Source organism: Streptopelia decaocto, assembly GCF_964273445.1.
Source record: "Streptopelia decaocto genome assembly, chromosome: 22".
Taxonomy (NCBI): domain Eukaryota; kingdom Metazoa; phylum Chordata; class Aves; order Columbiformes; family Columbidae; genus Streptopelia; species Streptopelia decaocto.
In genome coordinates, this window is record NC_138677.1 from 6,021,040 (window position 1) to 6,042,094 (window position 21,055).

General features: G+C 44.2%; 1 protein-coding gene across 5 annotated transcripts; it reads right to left on the reverse strand.

Moving 5' to 3' along the window:
* Positions 1-3,703: 3,703 nt before the first annotated feature.
* BRCA1 (BRCA1 DNA repair associated) lies at positions 3,704-20,760 on the reverse strand. Of its 5 annotated transcripts, none has more exons than XM_082070682.1 (21): positions 20,676-20,760; positions 19,779-19,878; positions 19,414-19,467; positions 18,679-18,759; positions 17,978-18,066; positions 17,618-17,763; positions 17,105-17,210; positions 16,246-16,291; positions 15,770-15,912; positions 11,962-15,267; positions 11,616-11,701; positions 11,186-11,360; positions 10,480-10,805; positions 9,739-9,826; positions 9,329-9,406; positions 8,909-8,949; positions 8,082-8,165; positions 7,291-7,345; positions 6,180-6,253; positions 5,822-5,882; positions 3,704-4,837 (listed from the first exon to the last, which is right to left on the reverse strand). In XM_082070682.1, the coding sequence occupies exons 2-21, from the start codon at positions 19,856-19,858 to the stop codon at positions 4,734-4,736; spliced, it is 5,223 nt and encodes a 1,740-aa protein (XP_081926808.1). In that variant the 5' UTR covers positions 19,859-19,878; positions 20,676-20,760; the 3' UTR covers positions 3,704-4,733. The 5 variants fall into 5 exon arrangements, with proteins under 5 accessions (XP_081926808.1, XP_081926806.1, XP_081926805.1 ...); XM_082070680.1 differs by having other exon boundaries at positions 15,770-15,915; XM_082070679.1 differs by having other exon boundaries at positions 18,679-18,743; positions 20,676-20,754.
* Positions 20,761-21,055: the final 295 nt, after the last annotated feature.

The window sequence follows — 21,055 nt, forward strand, 5'->3', positions numbered from 1 at the left end:
CACACAGTCCGGACGTGACATTTCCTCCCTGTCAATCTCCCGGTTTATATTTCATTGGCATTTCTCACCGTCTCTGAGCACCCTGAGCTGGTGCAGATGTCCCTGCTCGTGGCAGGGGGGGCACTGGGGAGCTGGGAAGGTCCTTCACCCCGAACTATTCTATGAGCCATAATACAAATCAATATATCTCACTACCTTTGCTGCATTGCAAGGTGCGCTTCTCAAAACACACAATCAATGCAGAGGTGAATATTTATTATTGCTGATCAGCACAGCAGAATATACGTCTATAGAAGAGCCAGAACAACACAAGGAGAGGAGGACAAAGCTCTTGCCTTCACTGCTCCGCCTCAGCTCGCATCATCTGTCCTGTGAACCAGGTGAATTCATGGGCATTTTCTACCAAGATGGATCATTCTAGATCATGCACAAGGTTTTTATCCATGATATCAGCAAAATCAAAGCGACACCAGACCCACGATGAAAACAATCCAGCAAATGACCAAGAATAATTATAGGAACATACTGAATCTTTCTTTGATTTACCATTAACTCTAGTAATAAGGCAGACAAGTGGTCTAATTGCATCCATGAATAAGCTGCTCTCTTACAAACAGCTTCAGATCTGCAAGGAAATAACTCTTTGTGTATGGATCCAAACACAGAGGGAGGATTTTGAAGAGTAAACTACTTCAGCAAAAAGCTACGCATGTAGTCATTGCCGCTCATCGGCTCTATTAGAAGGTCAAGTATCAAAATACAATTCCACAGAATCCCAAAGAACACCATTCCACATTTAAGGCACCCACAGAAAAGTCACCTCGTCTCCTGAGGAGCCCACATCTCGGGATGTGGAAAAAAACACGTGCTGGCACCATCCTGTGTGTTCAGGTTGGAGTAAAAACTGCCCTCATTTTGCAGCTGTGTTAACGGGGGTTCTTAATTATACCCCGACCCGCTCCTGCTTTAGCCTCTCCAGGCTAAACGAGCCCAGCTGGGATCTCCCGCACTGGACTCCTCCAGCCTGCCCGTCCTGGCGCCCACGCCACGCAGGTGTCTCCAATATCAGCAGCTGTGGCGGACTCAGACTTTTGCATGTTAAAGAGTTCTGAACAAGGAACGGGGACAAAAAGGAAAAGAGGAGTGACAATATGGCTCAGTCGCGCCCCCTTATGCAGGAAAGGTCTGGTATAGAGAGGAGGAAAACATCAGAGGCACCGCAAACGTTTTAGATACAGATGTGCTGCACCATGTTCCAGGAGAACGGCTGCTGTTTAGTTCTCTTAAAGACCAAAAACTCCCTTTGAGAAGCAGCAGAATCCTACGTCAAAATTCAACATTGCCAGTCACAAAGGGCTTTTAACTATTGAGTAATATTTTTACTTTGATGCTTAATTACCCCCTACAGTCCACAAACCTCTCCCCGTTGCTTCAGTCTGCAAGCTCCACAATCGCTGTGAAGCAAACAGCAATTACGCATTTATTCCACCACCACCAGCGCAACCCGAGTGGGCTCTGTCAATGCAGAACTCCATAGCAGCAAAACGTAAAGGGCAGGCTGAGCTGGGAACAGGCTGCTTATTCTCTGCTGGCCTCCACATCAGCACGGCTGATAAGGATGCAAGACAAAGCTATGCCTAATTAACATACATTAATTTAACCAGGAATCTGTTCCCATATGTTAGAAGCCCTGGACAGCTTCTGCCCCCCCATGGCTTGTTAAGTTTCTCTGGTGAGATAAAGCAGCTTCACAGACAAACTTCAAGTCATTTGTGCTGGAGAGAAAGGCAGGAGCAGCCCCAGGACATCGGCACAGGGCCTGAGGCTTCGGGCTGTGCCCCATTTCAGACGCTACAGCAGACAAGAGCTGGGTTCAGTGTTTCTGATGAACCTGGTGCTGCGATTCCTGCTCTGCACGGCTCAGTGAGGTAAAGAACAAACCGTGCACGGCACAGCCAGGCAACAGGCAGAATGTATGAGCTGGAATCAGATGCTAAGGATGCTCAACATCTTACAGGGAGAAAGGGACGGGCTGCAGCGATGCTGGTGCAGCGGCTGCGAGACAAACCAGCCTGTGAGCGCCCTGGTGCAAGGTTTGCTCTTGTTAGCACAGATTGTACTTTGTGCCCCCAAAATACTAAATTCCTCTCCTTTGCATTAGGAATTACTTAGCATTTAATAGCCTAGAGAAACAGGGAAGGAAATAATTCAATTGCTGCAACCCCTCGCATAGGTTTGAGAACTTCCATACTGTAAAGTATTGCTCCTACCAATCCGGAGAAAGCACGGCCTGAGCGCGGTGTCAGAGTCCTGACCAAAATACCAGCTCAAAGCTGCATCCAACAGATTCCTGTGCAGCTGGGAGCAGGGACGGGGCAGGGACACCTACAGCAGAGCTCGGGTTTCTTGGAAGTTGACCCTGATGCAGCTGCATGGAGAAAAGCTCCTGTTGGGTGACAAAAGCAGAGCAGTTTTAATTACAAATATAGGACTCACCTGATGGCAAAGCCTCAGGCAAACCTCCAGCAAGCACCAGCCTTCCCTCTGTTTCTTCCCTCACCTTAGTGAATAGGGTAAAAGGCACACGCTGCTTATTAGGACAGGTTGTATGCAGCCCTTCAGCTGGGTGTCTAGTTCTTGAACAGTGTTCGATTCTGCTACTCGTTATCCGCAGGTAATTACTGTAAAAGGCACCGCCTGGCTTAGCCACGTCTCAGAAATGCATTCACCTCAGAGGCTTCCTACCCTGCAAAGTTCAAAAAGAAAGCTGCTCTTGCACAGGAGTGAACAGGGAGGAAATGCAGCTTGATCCTCCTGGATAAAGTGGCATTTCCAACCTGCACAGCAGATGTGGAGCTCCAAGTGCTGCGGCTTTAGTACTGAAGCTGGAAGTCAGACTAGAGAAATTAATATGAATTCCACATCTATTCCCCTTAAACTGTCTGCTTCTCTGGAAGCACATCCTTCCTTTATCGAGCTACATACTTATTCAAACCATTTCGCTTCATTCCAGTCTTAAACGAGATCCAGGCTACTACAAAAGTTCACAGATGATACTTACTGTACTAGAAACGGAGTTTCCAGATCTAATCTAATCACCTCCAAGTGAAAAAAGGACAAGTCACAAGTGTTATTCCTCCAGACAATTATCTACCTGGAGCCAGAACCTTACCTGCTAGAAAGAACAAACCTTTGTGTCAAGATCTGAGGGACAATTTCACAGTGGCAGATGCAAACCAGTCTTGCTTGGCCTTCTCACATCTAACAGGCAGCATTTAGTCATCCTCCACAGCTGCCTTTTGAAATGGAGATTATGGAAAAAAAAACCCAAAACACAAACACAAACCAACCAGTGTGGGCTCTGGAGATAAGAGGAGCTCAGTCTGACGGTGAGGCTGGGTCAAACAGCCTCGAGAGTTACGAAATATCGTCACACAGAGGAGAACAGGAATGTGTGTCCACCCAGCAAATGCTTCCAGCAGCAACGCCCAGTGAGGGGCACGATGCTTGATAACACAGTTGCTTCTCAGCTTGATAGAAATGACAGTTCTGACTGCGGCTCTGAAATGGCAATGCACATTCCTGGCCTCCTCGGGAAGTCTCTCCCCGTGCGGGAGGCTGCACTGGGGGTGTTTTTCATCCAGGCTCAGTGCAGATGCCGAGGGACTGATGCACGTACAAAGAGCTGAACAAGCAAGTCAAATACTTCCCAAAATTATTTTATTTCCTTTGAGCATTCCAATATTTATAAACATACTTTCCATAACTTTCCAAGATAACCCAGCAGCATCTGAGCACTGAACTGATTTTTTCAAACAACAACTTCATGAAAACAGGTTCTTTTTCTGCTCTGAAAGTACAAAATTATTTATGAAGCTGAATTGCTTGGCAACAGAAACAGAGAACATATTTTCTTCCATAAAAAGCAATTTCTTTGCAGTCTCATTTTGCAGGCACGGACTATCACAGCAGAATCCTATAGGGCTTTTTATAGGTCACTGGGACACTAAAGTGCATCTGTTTATTGTCTCTTCATAGTGCCACATGCACTTGTCAGAGATACGACTGACACAGCCCTGGTACCAGCTCGTGGTTTTAAGGATTGGTTTGTGTTGAGAATCAAGTGTTGGCTCTTAGGGGCTGTTTTTCCTGGTTAAGGCAAGTTGGTGTTTTTATATACAAGAGGAGAGCAGTTTATATAATCCATGGCCTAAATTAACCAGGCTGATAATCACGAAATAATATCGCATTGTGTTGGTATACACCCTTATTCAGGGTATGTATTTATGCAACATGAAAATATGGAGGTTACTCAGGAGTGCAAGTGTGTTTTAAATACAAGCCCTGAGCCCAATATTACCCTTTTAAATTACTGTCTCCAAAATGTCCTGAAATATATAAACCGGAACGGGCTGCAGGGGTAAATAGCGCATCACCATTTCTCTGCGGAAGCCACATTCTACATTTTCTAACTTTAAAAATTTGTTTTACATTAATTTAAAGGACTATTTTGAAATGAGAAGTGTCAGTCTTTAAAGAACAGTAGGTAATACCGTCTTTATATGGTAATGCTAAGTAAGTTTATTGCTAATAAAATGTAGTTATTTCACTCTGAACAAGAACATGCACATAATCTCTGCGTGACTTAAAAATTCTCGGTCCTTAAAATAGTTACCAGACTATCAGCACTGATGAGAACTCGTGAGCGACGAGAAGAGAACCGCGTGTCGCCCTTACGACACCAGGTAAGTATCCAGCTCCTGGCACTTGTAGCATGCGACGCTGTCTAATACCCACTCTCGAGTCACCATGGCAACGTTGGCTTTTTGCTGGATCGCTGTAAGACAAAGACACAACCCATCAAACTGTTATCCATGAGTTAAACCAAGCTTAAGGTGAGCTTGCTGATATCCTTCTGATGAAGCTATTTGCTTTTTCTTTGACATTTTAAAGGCCTTGATAAAAAACAAGAGTCTAAAACCAGCGAAGTGGCACCACCACTCTTTTTAGCAACGCGGGTAATATTGCTGCTGCTAAAAGAAGAGCTGTTTGGCGGTGAGTTGTGAACACCGTCAAATAAACACGCAAAGCAAAGAGCACAGTCCTTGTTACGTTTAATTTAGGACCTCGGTGGCAGAGCCTCAGTTTCCACCTGCTCAGGCACACCGGGCCCATGACAAGCAATGAGTCTCGTTAAGAGAGAAGCAACAGAAAATTACTGAAGTGCTCCCAGACTGTTCTGCACCGTTTCAGGATCTTTGTATGTTCTCGTTTTCCTAGCGCCATGGAAATGGTGGTTGTTTTTACATCATCTTCCTGCTCCGCTTCTGTGTTGAACTCCACTGTAGCCTAACTAGCTCCCATTCATTCCATAACTCCCACTATCTCATTCCAAAGTAAGTTAGTCCGGAACACTTGCAAAGTGTCGTGTTTTTTCTGGAGCATTTTGATTAAAGAAATAAAATGCAAAGCTGTAGATCGATTAATGCTTTGTCACTAGATATTCTTTCTAGACCAATCTCGTCCCCCCTAAGGCTTTCTCCTGGATCTCACTCGTCCTCCGAGGGCACAATTCCTCACTTTTTAGAAATTTTCTCCAGTCAGAGAAGTTTCTGGTGGAATCCAGGACAGCTGAGCCCAGAACAGGGTTTGCCTGCCAGACTCCGTTGCTGATTCCGGAGATAATACAGAGCTTTCTTCCAAGACAAACCTCCATCTCCAGATGCAGCAGGATTTTATTTCAATTCCTCCACACACCTCTCTGATATTTAACTATTGAAAGGCCTGATGTGATAAAGACACTCCATGACAGTCATTTTACCTCCATAATCCACGTCTTCCATCCAAGCATCTGGCTGCACAACCACGACAGGAGTAGAATTCTAGGATATCAAGATAAGAACATAAAACTGCTAGTTATCTGTCATTAAATAAATCCCTCTCGCACCCATCTGCAGAGAGCGATAACCGGGCTAACTCTGCTCCAGCGCATTGCCTCAGACAGGACTGTAAAAAGTGGTTGTAGAGAGAGAAAGACGTTAATTCCTGAGGTTTTTCTGTGATTTCTTTCCAGGGTTGCTGTGACTAAACTAAAGGCTTCTTGCACGTCATCTCCCACCACGTGGCTTTTGTAACTATAGCCCCTCCACTATGTGAAGTGTAACGTTCATTCGTCTTACCCTGGTGTGTGTGAACAGATGAGGCTGCTTCACCACGGAGGCACCACAAAGTTCCACCATCCATTCCAGGTGTTCTGAAGAAATCAGAGAAACAGATGTTTTGTATCACCGAGGCTATTTCCTAAGGCCTCGTGTTCATTCTATGATATAAACTAGCATAGTTTCAAAGAAATGTAAACCTTAGTAGAGAATAAGAGGTGAGGCTGACCGGTCTAGAGTTACCCGGGTTCTCCTTCCTGCCCTTTGTGAAGACTGGAGTGACATTTGCTTTCCTCCAGTCCTCAGGCACCTCTCCCGTTTCCCAACACTTGGCAAAGATGATGGAGAGGGCCAAAGTTTGCCCTGCTGAGATCCAGGCTTGCAATTGTGCTTGCTATCCTGCTCCTGCCACAGGAGATCCTGAACTCCACCATCTCATGGTCACTGCAACCAAGGCAGCCCTCAACCTTTACCCCTTCAACCAGACCCTCCTTGTTGGTGAGGATGAGGTCCAGCAGTGCACCTCTTCCAGTTGGCTCCTCCACCCTTTGCATCACAAAGTTCTTGTCAAGGCACTGGAGGAGCCCCCTGGCCTGTGGCTGCTGGCCGAGCAGTCCTGCCAACAACCATCAGGGAAGTTAAAATCCCCACCACAACCAGGGCCTGTGACTGTGCGGCTGCTCTCAGCTGTCTGGAGAGGCCTCATCAGCTTCCTCACCCTGATCTGGTGGCCTGTAATGGACACCCACAATAGTATCACCCTTGCCAGGCTGCCCCTTAACTTTCACCCATAGACTCTCAACTCGCTCCTCATCCGTGCCTGGACAATACTCAATACATTGTAGTTGCTCTCTCACACAAAGAACAACTCCACCACCTCGCCTGGCTGGCCTGTCTTTCTGAAAAGGACACAGCCATCCATGAGCACATTCCAGTCACGTGTGCTGTCCCACCATGTCTCCGTCATTGCCACCAGGTCATCATCTCCTGCCCTAACACAGGTTTCTAACTCCTCCTGCTTATTCCCCGTGCTGCACGCATTGGTGTGCAGGCATTTCAGAGTGAGCCAAGCACTCCGATTTCACCCCAGAGGAATGGGAGGCCTCCCAGCCTTCAGGGTCTCCAGACACACCTGTAGTCATATCAGTGAAAGGTCCGTAGCAACAGATCTCAAAGTCTTTAAAGATCTGAAAAACAAGGAGCGTGTTAACAGAGTCCAGACGGCATCTTTAAAGGACAAGATTTAATATGCTGGTTTGATTGCAATTCTAGGACTGGTTATCAAGCTATCGCTGTTTCACAAAGTATTTCTGATGCTCTTTGTAACCTACAAAACAAAAGAATAGCAGCAAAAAAACCCAACCCCATGCTATCCTATACCAATGGTATAAAGTGACAGCATTCACTTGCTTTGTGTTTATTTGACCCTGTTAAAATCAGCGTCAATAAATTACTTTTTAATTATGCAGGCTATATAGATTTTAATTATATGAACCGAGTAAAAAAGATATTCCAAATTATGTATCTAGCTGTATTTTAATATTCCACAGCTATGCTTTATGTCCGTACTTGGGTTCTGTCTTTGGTTTTAAATGTCTGTTCATTATGTATTGAAGTAAACAAACCGCTTCTAAATGTCAGAGTGCCCCGTACCAATTATTGTGTGAGTTCCAGTAAGTCAAGTCAGTATAAAAAATAATTTACATGTATATTATAAAGCTGTTGTATGTGACAGTCATAGCATGGATAGTGAGTCACTTGGGCATATCTGCTCTCACCTTTCATGTATAAAAAGGCTGAATTTGTACAACTCTGTGTATAGACAACAGCAGAGAAATCGGAAGAACTTGCAGATATTCAGCCAGCACAGGCACATGTGAAACAGTCGCGGCAGGACAGGATTTCACCCCAATGTGCTCGTACCTTGGCGGTCAGAGCCTGTCGAGCCCTCCTTGGACCCTGGTGGTTCCTCCCGTTGATTACGTCTCCTCGAACTTCAAAGCTCTCCTGGAACACACCACAAACAGGCAGGCAGAGCTTAGAGACCGAGGAGGTTTTCCTGGTCGGAGCTCTGCATCTGAACAGGAAGAAGTTGCTGGAATTCAGAACTGGAAAGCTTACAATTAAGTGTGTACAGAAAGTTAATTAAAAGGCTTTTAAAAAAAAAGTGGCTGAGAGCAGCAATGAAACCCCTGCAGCAACAGACAGTTTTTAAAGAAACTAATTAGAGTCAAAACATAGTTTAGCAAACTGTATAAAAGAAGGGGCACACTCCAAGACTATGATTAACTTATCAGTACAGTCTCATTTGATATAAATTAATTATCAGTACATAACCTCTAGATCTTCAACATCTACTTTATTTCAAGGCATTCATTTAGTGTCTAGTTTAATAACAAATACAGTGCTGCATTTGATCATTTCAGGCCTACATCTGACTCAAACTCCCATTTCTCCACGACTTCTTGCAACCTCTCCGAAGCTTCCAATGCAGTTTCACCTGCTACAAAAGTATGAAAACCAGCTGCATATCTTCAGTTTACTTGGAAAAAAACAGTTGGTTTTCATTATAATTGGAGGCTCTTTGCTTAAAGCAACATGAGAGCGTATGACAACATTAACAGCTGTCCCACGTATCAAATAAGCCATTATATATATTAAATGTTTAGACAATATCTGAGGCTCCTGATGGATCTATTAATGTAACAGCGTTGATTACACATTTGACATTTCACTCTTAAGAGACCTACCTCATCCAGTATCCTTCCTTCTTTGAAAGACTGAACGACCCCTAAATAAAAAGATCAGAACAGGACAAGTCATTTCATCCAGCAAAATTGCTCTTCCACTGCCAACAGGCTGACTTCATTGCTATATTAAACTAAAAGTACTTGTACTAAGGGAAACTGAATACATTATGATGCCTGAGAGAACGTAATGATTTTTTTTTACCTCTCATAAATAAGACTAATTTTGCACTAACTGATGCCATACATCTCGAAGATTTAAATTAAGATTTAAATGAAGAGCGCTGAAAGGCACTTGTCACTGGGCAGCAAACCAGGACAAGTATTCGGAAGAGAAAGCAGCTGCTTTTACTGTAACAAGTGAAGAGTACATTGGTGGTAGAAGGGCAGAGACTATTTAGCTGCAAAACAAGTTATACTTACACTGATAACTAACGACCCATTTCCTCCCTGCGATACCCAGAAAGTACTTGAGTGTCCGTTCACACACCAGCTCCTTGTCTGCAGAGCAAACGAGAACGAGATCTTTGAGTTTTGAATGTCCCGTCCATTAAATCCAAAGAAAATAAGAAGTAACATTAACTTCAAATCACACAAGGAAACAAAACATCCTCTCACTGAAAGGGCCCTTCCAACCCCTGACATTCTGTGATTTTTGTGTGATTCTATGAAATAGAATAAGAAAGATGCCCAAGTTTAAAAAAAAAAAAAAGAAAGAAGAAAATAATACTTATTCAAATTTACTGCTGAACTGTCTGCCTGTTTGTTTGCCTAGAGTTAAAATTCCATATGGTGTGTAAATATAGGATTTGTTCATATGGCTCCCAACAAACCTGTTTTCATTATGACATGGGTTGTTCCTTCCGTAATGCGATTAGATAAAGTGCTCTGAGTTTTTCTCGCAAACTTCTGGACCACCATCTGAAAAGCAGTTAAGAAAATGAATAGCTAGAAAACCAGGTTAAAAATAACAACCAACAACTTCAGTTCATAGGAGTACAACGCAGTAACATAGTTACTTAAAAGTAATGATTTTTCTTGGCACACAGCATATGCATTTCCTTAAAAGTCAATAATTTCAGTACCATTCAACAGGCTAAAGTAAAGACAGCAGTTTATAAACCAAAAGTAATATCCTCCTGGAAATGCATTGTAGGAACAGGTTTATCAGCAATTCCGAACTGATTAATTACAGAAATCTTCACTGTTGATCAGAATTTGGGTAAAGAAGCAGCATATGAGAACATGAAGGGAACCAACCGAGCAGCCCCTTCCCCTTCCAGCTCCAAGGCTTTCCAGAAATGGAACCCTCTTGCTTTGGAATAATGTCATTTTCCATTAGACAGTAAACAGTCATTTTAAAAGTTCCAACTTCACCAAAAGCTTAATAATGCCATTTACAGGCAGCGATTCTTCATGTTTTCGGGAGTGAGTTTGACCGACGTTGCTGTATTACAGATCTGCGATTCCTGTCAGATTAGTTTCCACTATATTAGTTCTCTCTGTGTTGATGATTATGATGGTAATCAGGAACAATTAACGAATGATCTTTAAAACTTCTGAACTATACTTACATGCTCGCTTTGAGTCAGACCCGATGCCACTATTGACATTTCTTTCCTGTTGGTCACAACGGGACTCGCTGCACTTTCTTTCCCAGCTGCATTGTGCAGAACAGATGTCGGAAAACACGAACTTCTCGTCGATTTACACTCCTGAGTGCAGCTGTTATCAGCACTTGGAGCTGCCACAGAACGAGTGGTCACTTCTGCACTTGGAGGGTTAAGAAGCCTTACAGAGGAGCAGGATTTACTTGGACTCCTGGTCACATCTCCAGAGACATTTGGTAAGACAGATGCACTGTTGAGCCTGGTCCCAGAATTCTGCTCATCTGCGTTTCCTGAAAGAAAAGAAATTACTCCTTGAATCAATGTCATCCTTTTTGTAGTCACGGTAGAGCGCTGATGCTGTACCTGTTAAGTTTAAATACTGCAGTCATTTCCTCTCCTTATTTATTACCTTACCTTTGCCTCTATTGTTACTCTTTTCTGATCCATAGCGGAGCCACTAGAACACCTGTGAAACTTTTAGTCACATATATATATATATCAAGTTAGGAATAAAACATGAGCGTCTCACTGAAGAGCTGAATTTAGGTAAAATTCTGCTAACGTCTCAACTTTAAATTAACACTGATCTGTGGTAGAGGGGAAAAAAGAACTAGCAATAGCCACACAACTGCTTTTTTAAAAGCTGGGCAAGGTTTTCATTGCTATTTACCTCTCTCTCGTCTCATTTGTTCCATTCCAAGCGTTCCTTCGCTCTTGGAATGCGGCAGGTTCCTATGGACAGGTAAAAGCTGACAGTCCTGACTTCCGTGCTGCTCCAGCACTGCTTCGAGTGCTGCCATTTCTTGCTGAAGTTTTTTTAGGTTATTTTGCATAATATTCTTCTGCTGCAGGGGACACATAATTGTGCCAACATTAGCAAGCTCAGCTTTAAACAGCAAGGTTAATTTATTTGAATAATACTTGAAAATTAGAAACAGCAACAACAGTACTTCTACAGGTCTTGATTAATTATGCTCTTAGAAATGATCCAGCGACACAACAAACATGAAGCAAGCGGTTTGCCACAACACCGACTTCACAGCTTTCAGGTACTTGTTTATATCCCAGAATACAAACTGGAATTTAGTGCCTAAACTCACCTGTGTAGTAAGGATCTCACCCTGAGAGAACGGGCCACATGAATCCTCTATGTAACTTGTCTCGCTGTCAGATCCAGACGCTTCACCTCGAGGAAGGAAGACGAAAATCTGAATTGGTTAAAGAAAAAAACCCAAACTTCTTCCATAACTTCTTACCACATGGACCTTTCAGCCAACTGTTAACTATAAAGGGGCAGGTTTTGAAAACACTTCAATTAGAAGCACAGATGTCGTTTAAGTGAACATTTTGAAGAATATCGTGTCACACATGCAAACTCCAAAAAACCTCAGTGTGATGACACGACAAACACAGTCGCAGAGATTAAAAATAAATCTGAGTTTGTACCTGGGTTTGCTCCCATGTTTTGCTCTTCTTGGCGTCCATCTCTGGAGTTTGGTTTGCTGCTCTTCAGCCCCCAATTACAACTTGGAGAAGTTTCTTTACCCTCATCCACTTGTTTGGATGGATGAACTTGTACTGACAGTTTCTTCAGCTCTTGTGCTCCATCAACTGATTCTTCAGACATGTTGGACTGGGAGGAAAATAAGTTGACGGAGCATTCGGATTCCTGGCTTGGCGAAACACATCTGCTGCTTGGGGCAGCTCCGGGCGTTTTCTGAGCATTATTGTCACCGCTACTTCCACAAGGAGGCAACGCGATGGGACTTACTGAAGACTCTACCACAGATGGCACTTGTTTACTGGTCTGCAAAGGTGTGCTTGCTGATTTGCCATTTATTAGTGACTGAAAACACGGTAACTCTTCATCCTCGCTAGATTCTTCATCTGAAGATTGCAGTTTCTGCGCTCTTCTTCGAGATCTGGGAATACCTCGAGATGTGGGCTTAGAGCTCACATTTCGATTGTGTAGTTCTTTTACCAGGGCGTTGTTACTTTTCACGAACACAGCAGATCTCTCTCTCCTGTCAGTTTCAGAAAAGCTGGGGTTCTCCTCAATATCATCCTCAGAGCACAATAAGCCATCAGGGGTCTCAGACGAACCTGTAAAATCACTATTCCCTTTAACAGGCTCTTCCAGAGCCTGTGAAACTAAACCCTCGAGCATCCCTGTGCCAGCAGTTTGAGTTGCTGCTTCTTCATTCCCCTTTACTTGTTCTCTTTCTCTTTTGCTACGTTTTTTCCCAGTGCCTTCAAAGCTGAGCTCAGCGGGTCGTTGCTGACACGTTACAGGACAAATCATTGATTCGTACTGAAAACGTGGCAGCGGTGCTTTGCCATTAACACCCTCAGCCCTTCTTGCTTGATCGCTTTCTGAACTGCTGCACGTTTCATCGACTGTGTTTAAATCAGCTCTTTTGCAAACTTGCTCTTCTGTATCATCCTGATCACTTCGGCTTCTCTTACTCTTGACTGGATTCTGTCTCAACTCACTTCCTATCCGTAGGTCAGTTGACACTGCCTTTTCACTTTCCTGCTCTCCTTTCTGCAATCTGTCTTTGCCTTCAGTCCCAACGGTACCCATTCCCATCGGTGTCAGATTCCCTTGATTTGCAACCTGTGAAACATCTTGATGATCCTCTGCCTGCGCACATTCAGTGTCACCAACAAAGCAAGTCACAGGACTAACACAAGATTCCTTGGCTTTAGGTGGCTCTTTCCCGCAAGCCCTACTCAAGCTCTCCGTTCTCTCTTGCAAGCTTTCTGTTTTTAAATATTTGTTACGCTTATCTTCTCCCTGATCAGCACACGATCTCTTTAGAGTTTCGGAAGCAGCATCTCCTACTGCACGCGCCTTCACAGGAGCAGGATAAAGGCTAAACGACAGGCGTTTTGAATGCCTAAATATATTCCGCAGATACTGCATGTCTAACTCACCGTCTTCAACTTCCTCGGTCACTTCCAAACCATTTTTAGCCACTGGCAACTTCTCAGTTCTTAAGTCACCTGGAACTTCTAGCGTATCGTGTCTGCTACCCTGGGCAAGAGCAGCAGGAGATTCAGACGCCTCTTCAGGCAGGGGGGAAGCCATTGAGGGCGGCTCTAGGAGCAAAGGGCTTCCTCGTATTTCACTTTCTTGAGAAGCCGTATCAGGTGCCAAGGAACCACAATTTGAGTGCTGACGACAAGATGTAGGATTGAGGAGAATTTTTCCAGCTCCTGCAGCATCCAATGAATTCTTTAGACTGATCTGCATTTCATTTGCTTCCAGATCCCCACCCTTCAGATCAGCGAGTGGCTGGTCACTCACCGCATTGCGGGGCTCACGCTGCTCTTTGCACTCACAAGCGTGAACCAACACGTTCCTCTGGACTCCAGAGAAAGACCCTTCGGGGTCGCTCTCATGCTTTTTCGCTCCCTTAATCACTCCTTTTCCCATTTCTTTCGTCATTTCTTCAGAAAGTAACTGAAGGCGCCTGCTGCGCCTGACTTGTCTTTGCTCCGAATCGGCCTTCCTTGGTTCTTCACTGCTTGGATAACTATCGATCTGGGGCTCAGCTGCATCAGGGGACAGGGAGTTTCTGTCCACTACTAACTGCAGGGCGCACATGGTTCTGGTAGAACGCCTGCTTCTTTTTGCTGCGGAACCATTTTTTTTAGTGTTTTTCTGATTGGAGTTATTCAAATCCGGCTCCGCGTCACAGTGCTTGCCAGTCACCTTTTCAGCAGCTTTTTTCCACCTGGATCCTCCTCCTTCCTCAACTTCTGCCACTGTATTACCCTCTTTGTTCTCAGAGAGGCGACTCTCATCAACAGCAGAGCTTTCCTCACATCTTTTCTTTTCAGCATCTCCAAGGCACAAATCAACACCTTCAGGGCACCCATCTGCCTCCCCTACATCTTTTCTCTTGATGAAATCCTCGGGTCGCAGGACACTGACAGTCTTCCTTCTCCGTTTTACTCTGTCTTTGCTGGAGTTATTCCAGGACTTATCAGCAGCTGCATCTTCCTTTTTTTTGGTAGGTAAAACATCTCTAAAGACAAAAGGGGGATTTGACTTCCTCTCTCTCTTGTATGTTTTCCCAAATATTTTGTCTTTGATACTATCTGCTGTTTCTTTTGACCATCTCTTATTTCCTTCAGCCACCGCAGTTTCCTTGGAATCGACCATAGGGTCAGTCTTTTGTGAAACACAGGATTCTTTGTCTGATAAAGATGTGTCTCCTTCACACGAAATGTCAGTTGCTCCAGCAGAATCATCGTGAGACGGAATCTCCTCGCTTTTTGAAAACCATTCATTGACTTTCTGAATGCTTCGCTTCAGCCTCTTCCTAGAGACTTGATTCAGGGCAGCACAGTCAAGCGCCTCTGGCTGAAGCAGCTTCTCCAGAGGAAGTTCTTTGTCATTGAGAGAATCATTCTCAGGTTCATCTATTCCTGCAGCTTCCGTGCTTTGTGCAATATCTATTTCCTTGCTTTTATCCAATCTGCTCTCCCTGCTCTCTTTGAAGTCGAACTCTTCGCTATTACTATCGCATAGAGTTTGCTCCACATCCATTTCTTCTGTGTTCTTAAAGAAAGATGTATCCCCATTCCTTACGGGACTGTCACGCTGCTCTGTGAGCTCTGCAGGGAGAACACTTAAAGGGGAACTCTGGTATTCAGTCACATTCCCTTGGGCAGGTTTGGCACATTCAGCGATGCTCCGAGTGCTTTCCTTGCGCGAGCCTTCCTTCGAGAGATCCCTTGCACCTGAAGATTTATAGGGATCATAAATTATTAAGCTCTATTTTAGACACACAAGAACAATGACAAGCTTAATAGCTACTTTGTTATAAAAGAACCATTCTTATCTCACCCCAAACCAGAACCTTACACTGCACAAATCTCCCTCTAAAGGGAGAAGGATAAAATTACATATGACATGTTACATGCAGCTTCTTACATGAATTACCAGACAGTGCTCTCAACTTGTATTATAAGGAATAATACAGCTTACGTAGAATAGAATAAGTTTTGCACCTTGATCAAGTTACCTTTTCTTCCCCTTCCTTTTCCTGTGCACAGAATATCCACACTTTAAGTATCTAGTCTATGGGTATAGTCTTGCATTATAGTGTCACTAGCTGGAGGCATCAACAAAACTACAATGCACAAGACTGCAAGTGTGTATTTAATCATATGAAATCTAAACATTAACTTGTGGTCTTTCGTTCAAGCTTAACCATTTTTGTCACCAAAATAATAAACACACCTATGACATTGGGTAGAATTACTTCTTCAGCACCCAGCTTGTCGGGCTGTGTAGTGCAAGGATATTCATTCCCCTTCTCAGCACTCTTGAGCTCTTCTGCGCTTTCTTGAGATGAAATCAGAAGCGCTTCTTTGTCTTGTAACCTGCTGAGAAGGGAAATCTACTTTCATCACAGAGAAAAATCACAACAAACAGAAGATGATGCTTATTTTTCCCGTTTCGCTTTGCAAAGCAGTTTTTGGAGAAGTCAGGCTGCACAACTGACGTTCACTGCAACCAGATCCCTTCAGAATTTCAGGCCATTTTTTTTAATCCCCTCCCACATTCCTGAATTGAACATTTACTTTCAAAAGCATAGTACATGCTTTTCTATTGAAGATCTACAAAACATTCAGAAAACAGCTTTAAAGAATATTGTACAACAAACGGAACTACTGTCTTTAGAAAAGATTAATTCCTTAATCACCTTTACTTACCCAGCATTGTTTGCCTGTTTAAAAAGCTCTTCAGATGAATCAGAGCCTAAAAACAAATGAGCTGTTACTCTGGTTGAATGGATACAGAGAAAAACAGCTGCTAGTATTTAGAGTTTTGAACTGGAAGTCAGAGCAATATATTCAAACATCTGTCTCAGATCCTTTGACTGATCTTGGTAGAATCCCAGAATGTCCAACATTCCAGGTGTGGTCTCCCCAGGGCAGAGCAGAGGGGCAGGAGAACCTCTCTGACCTACTGACCACCCCTTCTAACCCACCCCAGGTACCGCTGGCTTCCTGGCCACAAGGGCCCAGTGCTGGCTCATGGAAGCCATAAGGAATAAAAAAGAGGCAATGAACACTATCTATTAAAAGGAGTAATTCCTTCCTAGAAGGAAGGGGGAGAAAACAGACGACACACGGCATCTGTCTTGTTTCTAGCAGCAGACAGCACCAGATAAAAAGGAAGCTCTGAAAAGCGAGGAGAGACAGAATATTCTTTCTTCAATTTGATTCCATTCTTATCTCTGGTTATCAACTAGAGCCTCAAACACTGATGACAAAGCTTAATATTGTTTAGAAAATAGTAGTTATCATTAGTTGTAACAACATCTTCATTCACATCCATAAGGATCTTCTTTGTATCTCATACGCTGAGCAGTAGAGGTTTACTACAGTAGCGTTATTTCCCACAACATAATAAACTATGTAAAAACCCCTTTGATTTACCAGCTTTGAACTGTCCATCATTTGTCCCTTTGATCTCATTTAAGGAGACATTACCGTTTATAAAGACTTTGAACGTCATCACCTTTCCCTACTTTGCAAGCATTAGATACAACTCAACAGCAGATCTTACCGAGCTCTATATAAATCCCTTTCTGAGAATCGCATTTCTGCTTTTTGTTTCTTAGGGAACACCTTTTGCCCCCAGTATCTGTAAGCGGAGCATCCTCATGAGCTTCCTGCCAACAGGAGAATACAAGGTTATTTGTAACAGCACGTTACTTCAAAACAATAAGTAGTAATTATTTAAACTGCAGAAGGGGGGGCTGATACAGATGAACTATGAATTTAAATCAAGAACCTAACACATGTAACTTATCATACTGATATCAGTGATTGAACAGAAACAATTACCATGCATTTAACAGCTAAAATCATTCACAGTTTTATCCTATTTAATATTCACAGAATCCCAGGATGTCAGGGGTTGGAAGGGACAAAAACCATTTAGATGTCCTTGTCTGCAATCATATTCAAGTCAAACAGTGACCTGAGAGCAACCCAGAGTCTCTTATTCCATTTATTTATGCACATTCCAAAAAAACCCACTACACAATCCATAAAAATAAATTAGGGGAAAAAATACCAAGGTGCAGTTTTCTTGTCCATTTCCTGTAGCACTTTTTTTCCTGTTTCTGAAGCCCTTGCTTTGGATGACAGACCTTTCCTTACACAGGAGCTCAGCAGCGGTGGCTTCTGTGGATGTTTTAGGAACGTGACGACTGTTTAAAACTGGAAAATGTCAACAGGAAAGAAAAGCAAAAATATTTTCTTACACTGAGCAAGACAACAGGTATGAAATATTAATAAAACAGACCCTACATAACCAGCATATATACAGCTAAAGTACTGCACAGTAAGTAAATACCCTGTAACTAATTACAATACAAATGCCAAAATCTTATTTTACAAAAAAAGGGGGGGGATATACATTCAGACCACTTACACTTTACTCCAGTGTCAAGCTCGAACGCATGGATAGTTTCCAGCAATCCTTCAATTAGTTGCTTAAATCTGGAATTGTCTTTCAGACTTCTGAAACAACATCACCACATGAGTTGTTTTAAGACAAATGTACAGGTCGACTATGAATAGTCCTCCTAGAATTTAGGCTGCACAAAAAAAAGCAGTAAAACTCCAAGTGGGAGATGAGACAGCCAGCTCCCTCAGCCTTTCCTCACCCGGGAGAGGCTCCACTCCCTTCAGCATCTTGGTGGCTGCGCTGGACTCTCTCCAGCAGTTCCCTGTCCTGCTGGAACTGAGGGGCCACAGCTGGACACAATAAGATGTTATTGCCAAGGGATAACAACACAATCCCCCAAAAGAACAATTTCTACAGGAATTAAAACCATCACAAAGTGAAGATTTTGTGGTTTTCCCCACATAGGTTTAGCACGGAGAAATAAATTGTAACGACTGAACAATAACACAGTCTATACTCGTCCGCACAAACAGTTGCTAAGGGTGGTGTCTTCACCTGCGACCACTTGGAAAAAGTTTCTACTGAGATAAGGCACTGCAGACTTGCTCCTCTAGAAAACGAGTTTACTTAATAACCACCTTTTCTTTTTTATATTAAGACAATGATTAACTTTTCCTTCAAGTTCAAACTTCTCATCCCCAAGCCCACCTGCAAAGCTGCATTACCTCTTGGTGACCTCAGTCTTGCACAGCGGACACTGTATCACACCTTTCTTCTTTTTGCTGAGGAGCTGGAACATGCAGAACCTCGGAAAAAAGAATAATCACAGTGGTAACAAAAGAGAGGCTTATAATTTCTTTAAAACTGAGCCTAGGCATGCACCACTTAGTAGAAATCCTTCAATATTCAGTTGAATGTCTGTATTTTTGATCTGGTGTTACTCTGAATGAATCAATCCCCTTTGACACATCCTACAACTGCAGTTATTTCTTAGTTAGAATTAATTTCCCCCACTCACATAGTTACCCATTAAGTTATCACAACGCAGTATACATCGTTAGCACTGAAGCAGCACACACGGACAACTGGTGCTACAAGCAGGGCTTTGGGTTCTCTGATAACGGCTGGTTTTACAAGACACCAGTCCAAACAGTGATACGTGGGAAAGGTTTATGTTGCAGGGGCAAAAGGTGCTGGGACAGGAATGAGCAGGGCTCGTTTGGAGAGCTTTAAACTCGACTCGAAGGGGGATGGGGATGTAGCTGGGCTTGCATTAGAAGGGCATCGCTCTGGAGTTGATGAAGGCTGGGAGGCCCCCATAGCCCTGGGGTGAAACCGGTGTGCTCCGCTCGCTCTCTGAAGCGCCTGCACACCGAAGTGCAGACCCCTGACATTCTGGGATTCTGTGAGAATAAGAATAGATTGACTAAGCATTATAATTAAAAAGATTGCAAACCTACCTGCAGAATATGTGATCGCATTTTGTTGAAACCGGCTCTTTTATCACATCCAAGCTACAAAAACAAAGGAAAACAAGAAAATCCAGTCAGTTACATTTCTTTTCCTAACTGGGTAGAGGACTGATGCATTTAGCTTGAAATAGATAAGCAAAATTTACTAGAACACAAGAGCAAAATACAGGTTGTTTTGCACTTTCTCGCTTGAGCCCTACAAAATATCAATATGCTCAGCCTTAAAAGACAATTCTTTTTGCTTTCTGATAATCCACAGAACTGAAAAACATTTGAAAAGAAAGAAAAAGAGACAAAAACAAATGACTCATTAACTATATTAAGAGAGAGCTCACATTATTCTCCCAACATACCATATTGGGCACTCCAAGTTCTTCTGCATCGCCAAAAGCACATTTTGTACATCTCCAATACCAATCACGGACAAGTCCATCCTTCGTATCCAAAAATACTCTACAGGAAAAAGAAAAGCAATCAGCTTTGTTTCTGATCTGTTTCATCCCTTACACATGTTTTTGACTGTGTGGCTTTTCTATAACATCCTGAACTGTATCAAATACTTGGCTGCTATTTACTGAGTGAGGCTTTACAGCACTGCGGGGGTTCTTACTCTGTCAAATCTGTTTAGTCAAGGGGACAAAGTAGTAGAGAAACAGCCATCGGCAGAAACGCAGCAAGGGCTCACACAAGCATGAGAGTGAATAAAAGGGGCACGTAGGTGGAAAAGGCTGCGGAGGACACAGAGGACCCTGGGAAGCACTTACACCAGCCAGCACAGCCCCACAGCAGGTATCGCAAATCCTCAACATGAAGAGAAACAAGTTAGAATCATAGAATAATTTTGGTTGGATCATGGAGTCCAACCGTTCCCCAACCCTGTCCCTGCCCCATGTCCTGAGAACCTCATGTCCGTCTGTCCAGCCCTCCAGGGCTGGTGACTCCAGCACTGCCCTGGGCAGCCTGTTCAATGCCCCAGAGCACTTTGGGGAAGAAATTGTTCCCAGATCCAACCTCAACCTCCCCTGGCGCAACTTTTCGCGGCAGCAGCCGGGGAGCAGGACGGGCCCTGCAGCGGGGCCTGGCAGCAGACCGACGCGAAGCGGCCCACCCCCCGACTCCAGCCGCCCCACCCCGACCACCCCACCGCCACAGGGAGAACCGGTGGCGCAGGCACCGGGACGCTGCCGAGGCCGAGCCCCGTGAGCCCGCCCGGCCCGGGGCCGCTCACCCGGGACCCCGGGGCCGCTCACCCGCCCTCAGAGCCGTCCTGGTGCGCCCATCGCATTTCGCGCCTTTCGGTCACGCCGATACACACCGCACCAACCAGCCAATCCTTTTCCTCAACCACAGCACGTGGGCCGAGACACGCCCTCTAATTGGCTTTTCCCCTTCACGTGATACCCCCACAGAGGGGCGGGCGGGGAAGAGCACAGCTGATTGGCTGTGCCGTAGTGCGTCAGAGAGAACAGCAGTTGGCGCGGTGCATTGTGGGAGCTCCGGCGTCAGCTGGCGCCGTACCCCTCCCCGGCTCTGTTTATTGTTGTGGCTCCGCGAGTCCTGTCTCCGCCCTTCGGCCAATCAGAGCCGTAAGGAGGATGAGTGGCAGGCGCGGCGGCCAGTAACACCGCGC

What these genes read in the sequence shown, in the direction of transcription:
- BRCA1 (XM_082070678.1), bottom strand. Translation starts at nt 20,710, where the DNA reads ATGCGATGGGCGCACCAGGACGGCTCTGAGGGCGG. An exon ending in AACTTGGAGTGCCCAATATG is followed by an intron (nt 19,468 to 19,778) that starts GTATGTTGGGAG and finishes TTGTTTTTGTAG; the next exon opens with CTTGGATGTGATAAAAGAGC. An exon ending in GTCTGACTCAAAGCGAGCAT is followed by an intron (nt 9,827 to 10,479) that starts GTAAGTATAGTT and finishes ACTGCTTTTCAG; the next exon opens with ATGGTGGTCCAGAAGTTTGC.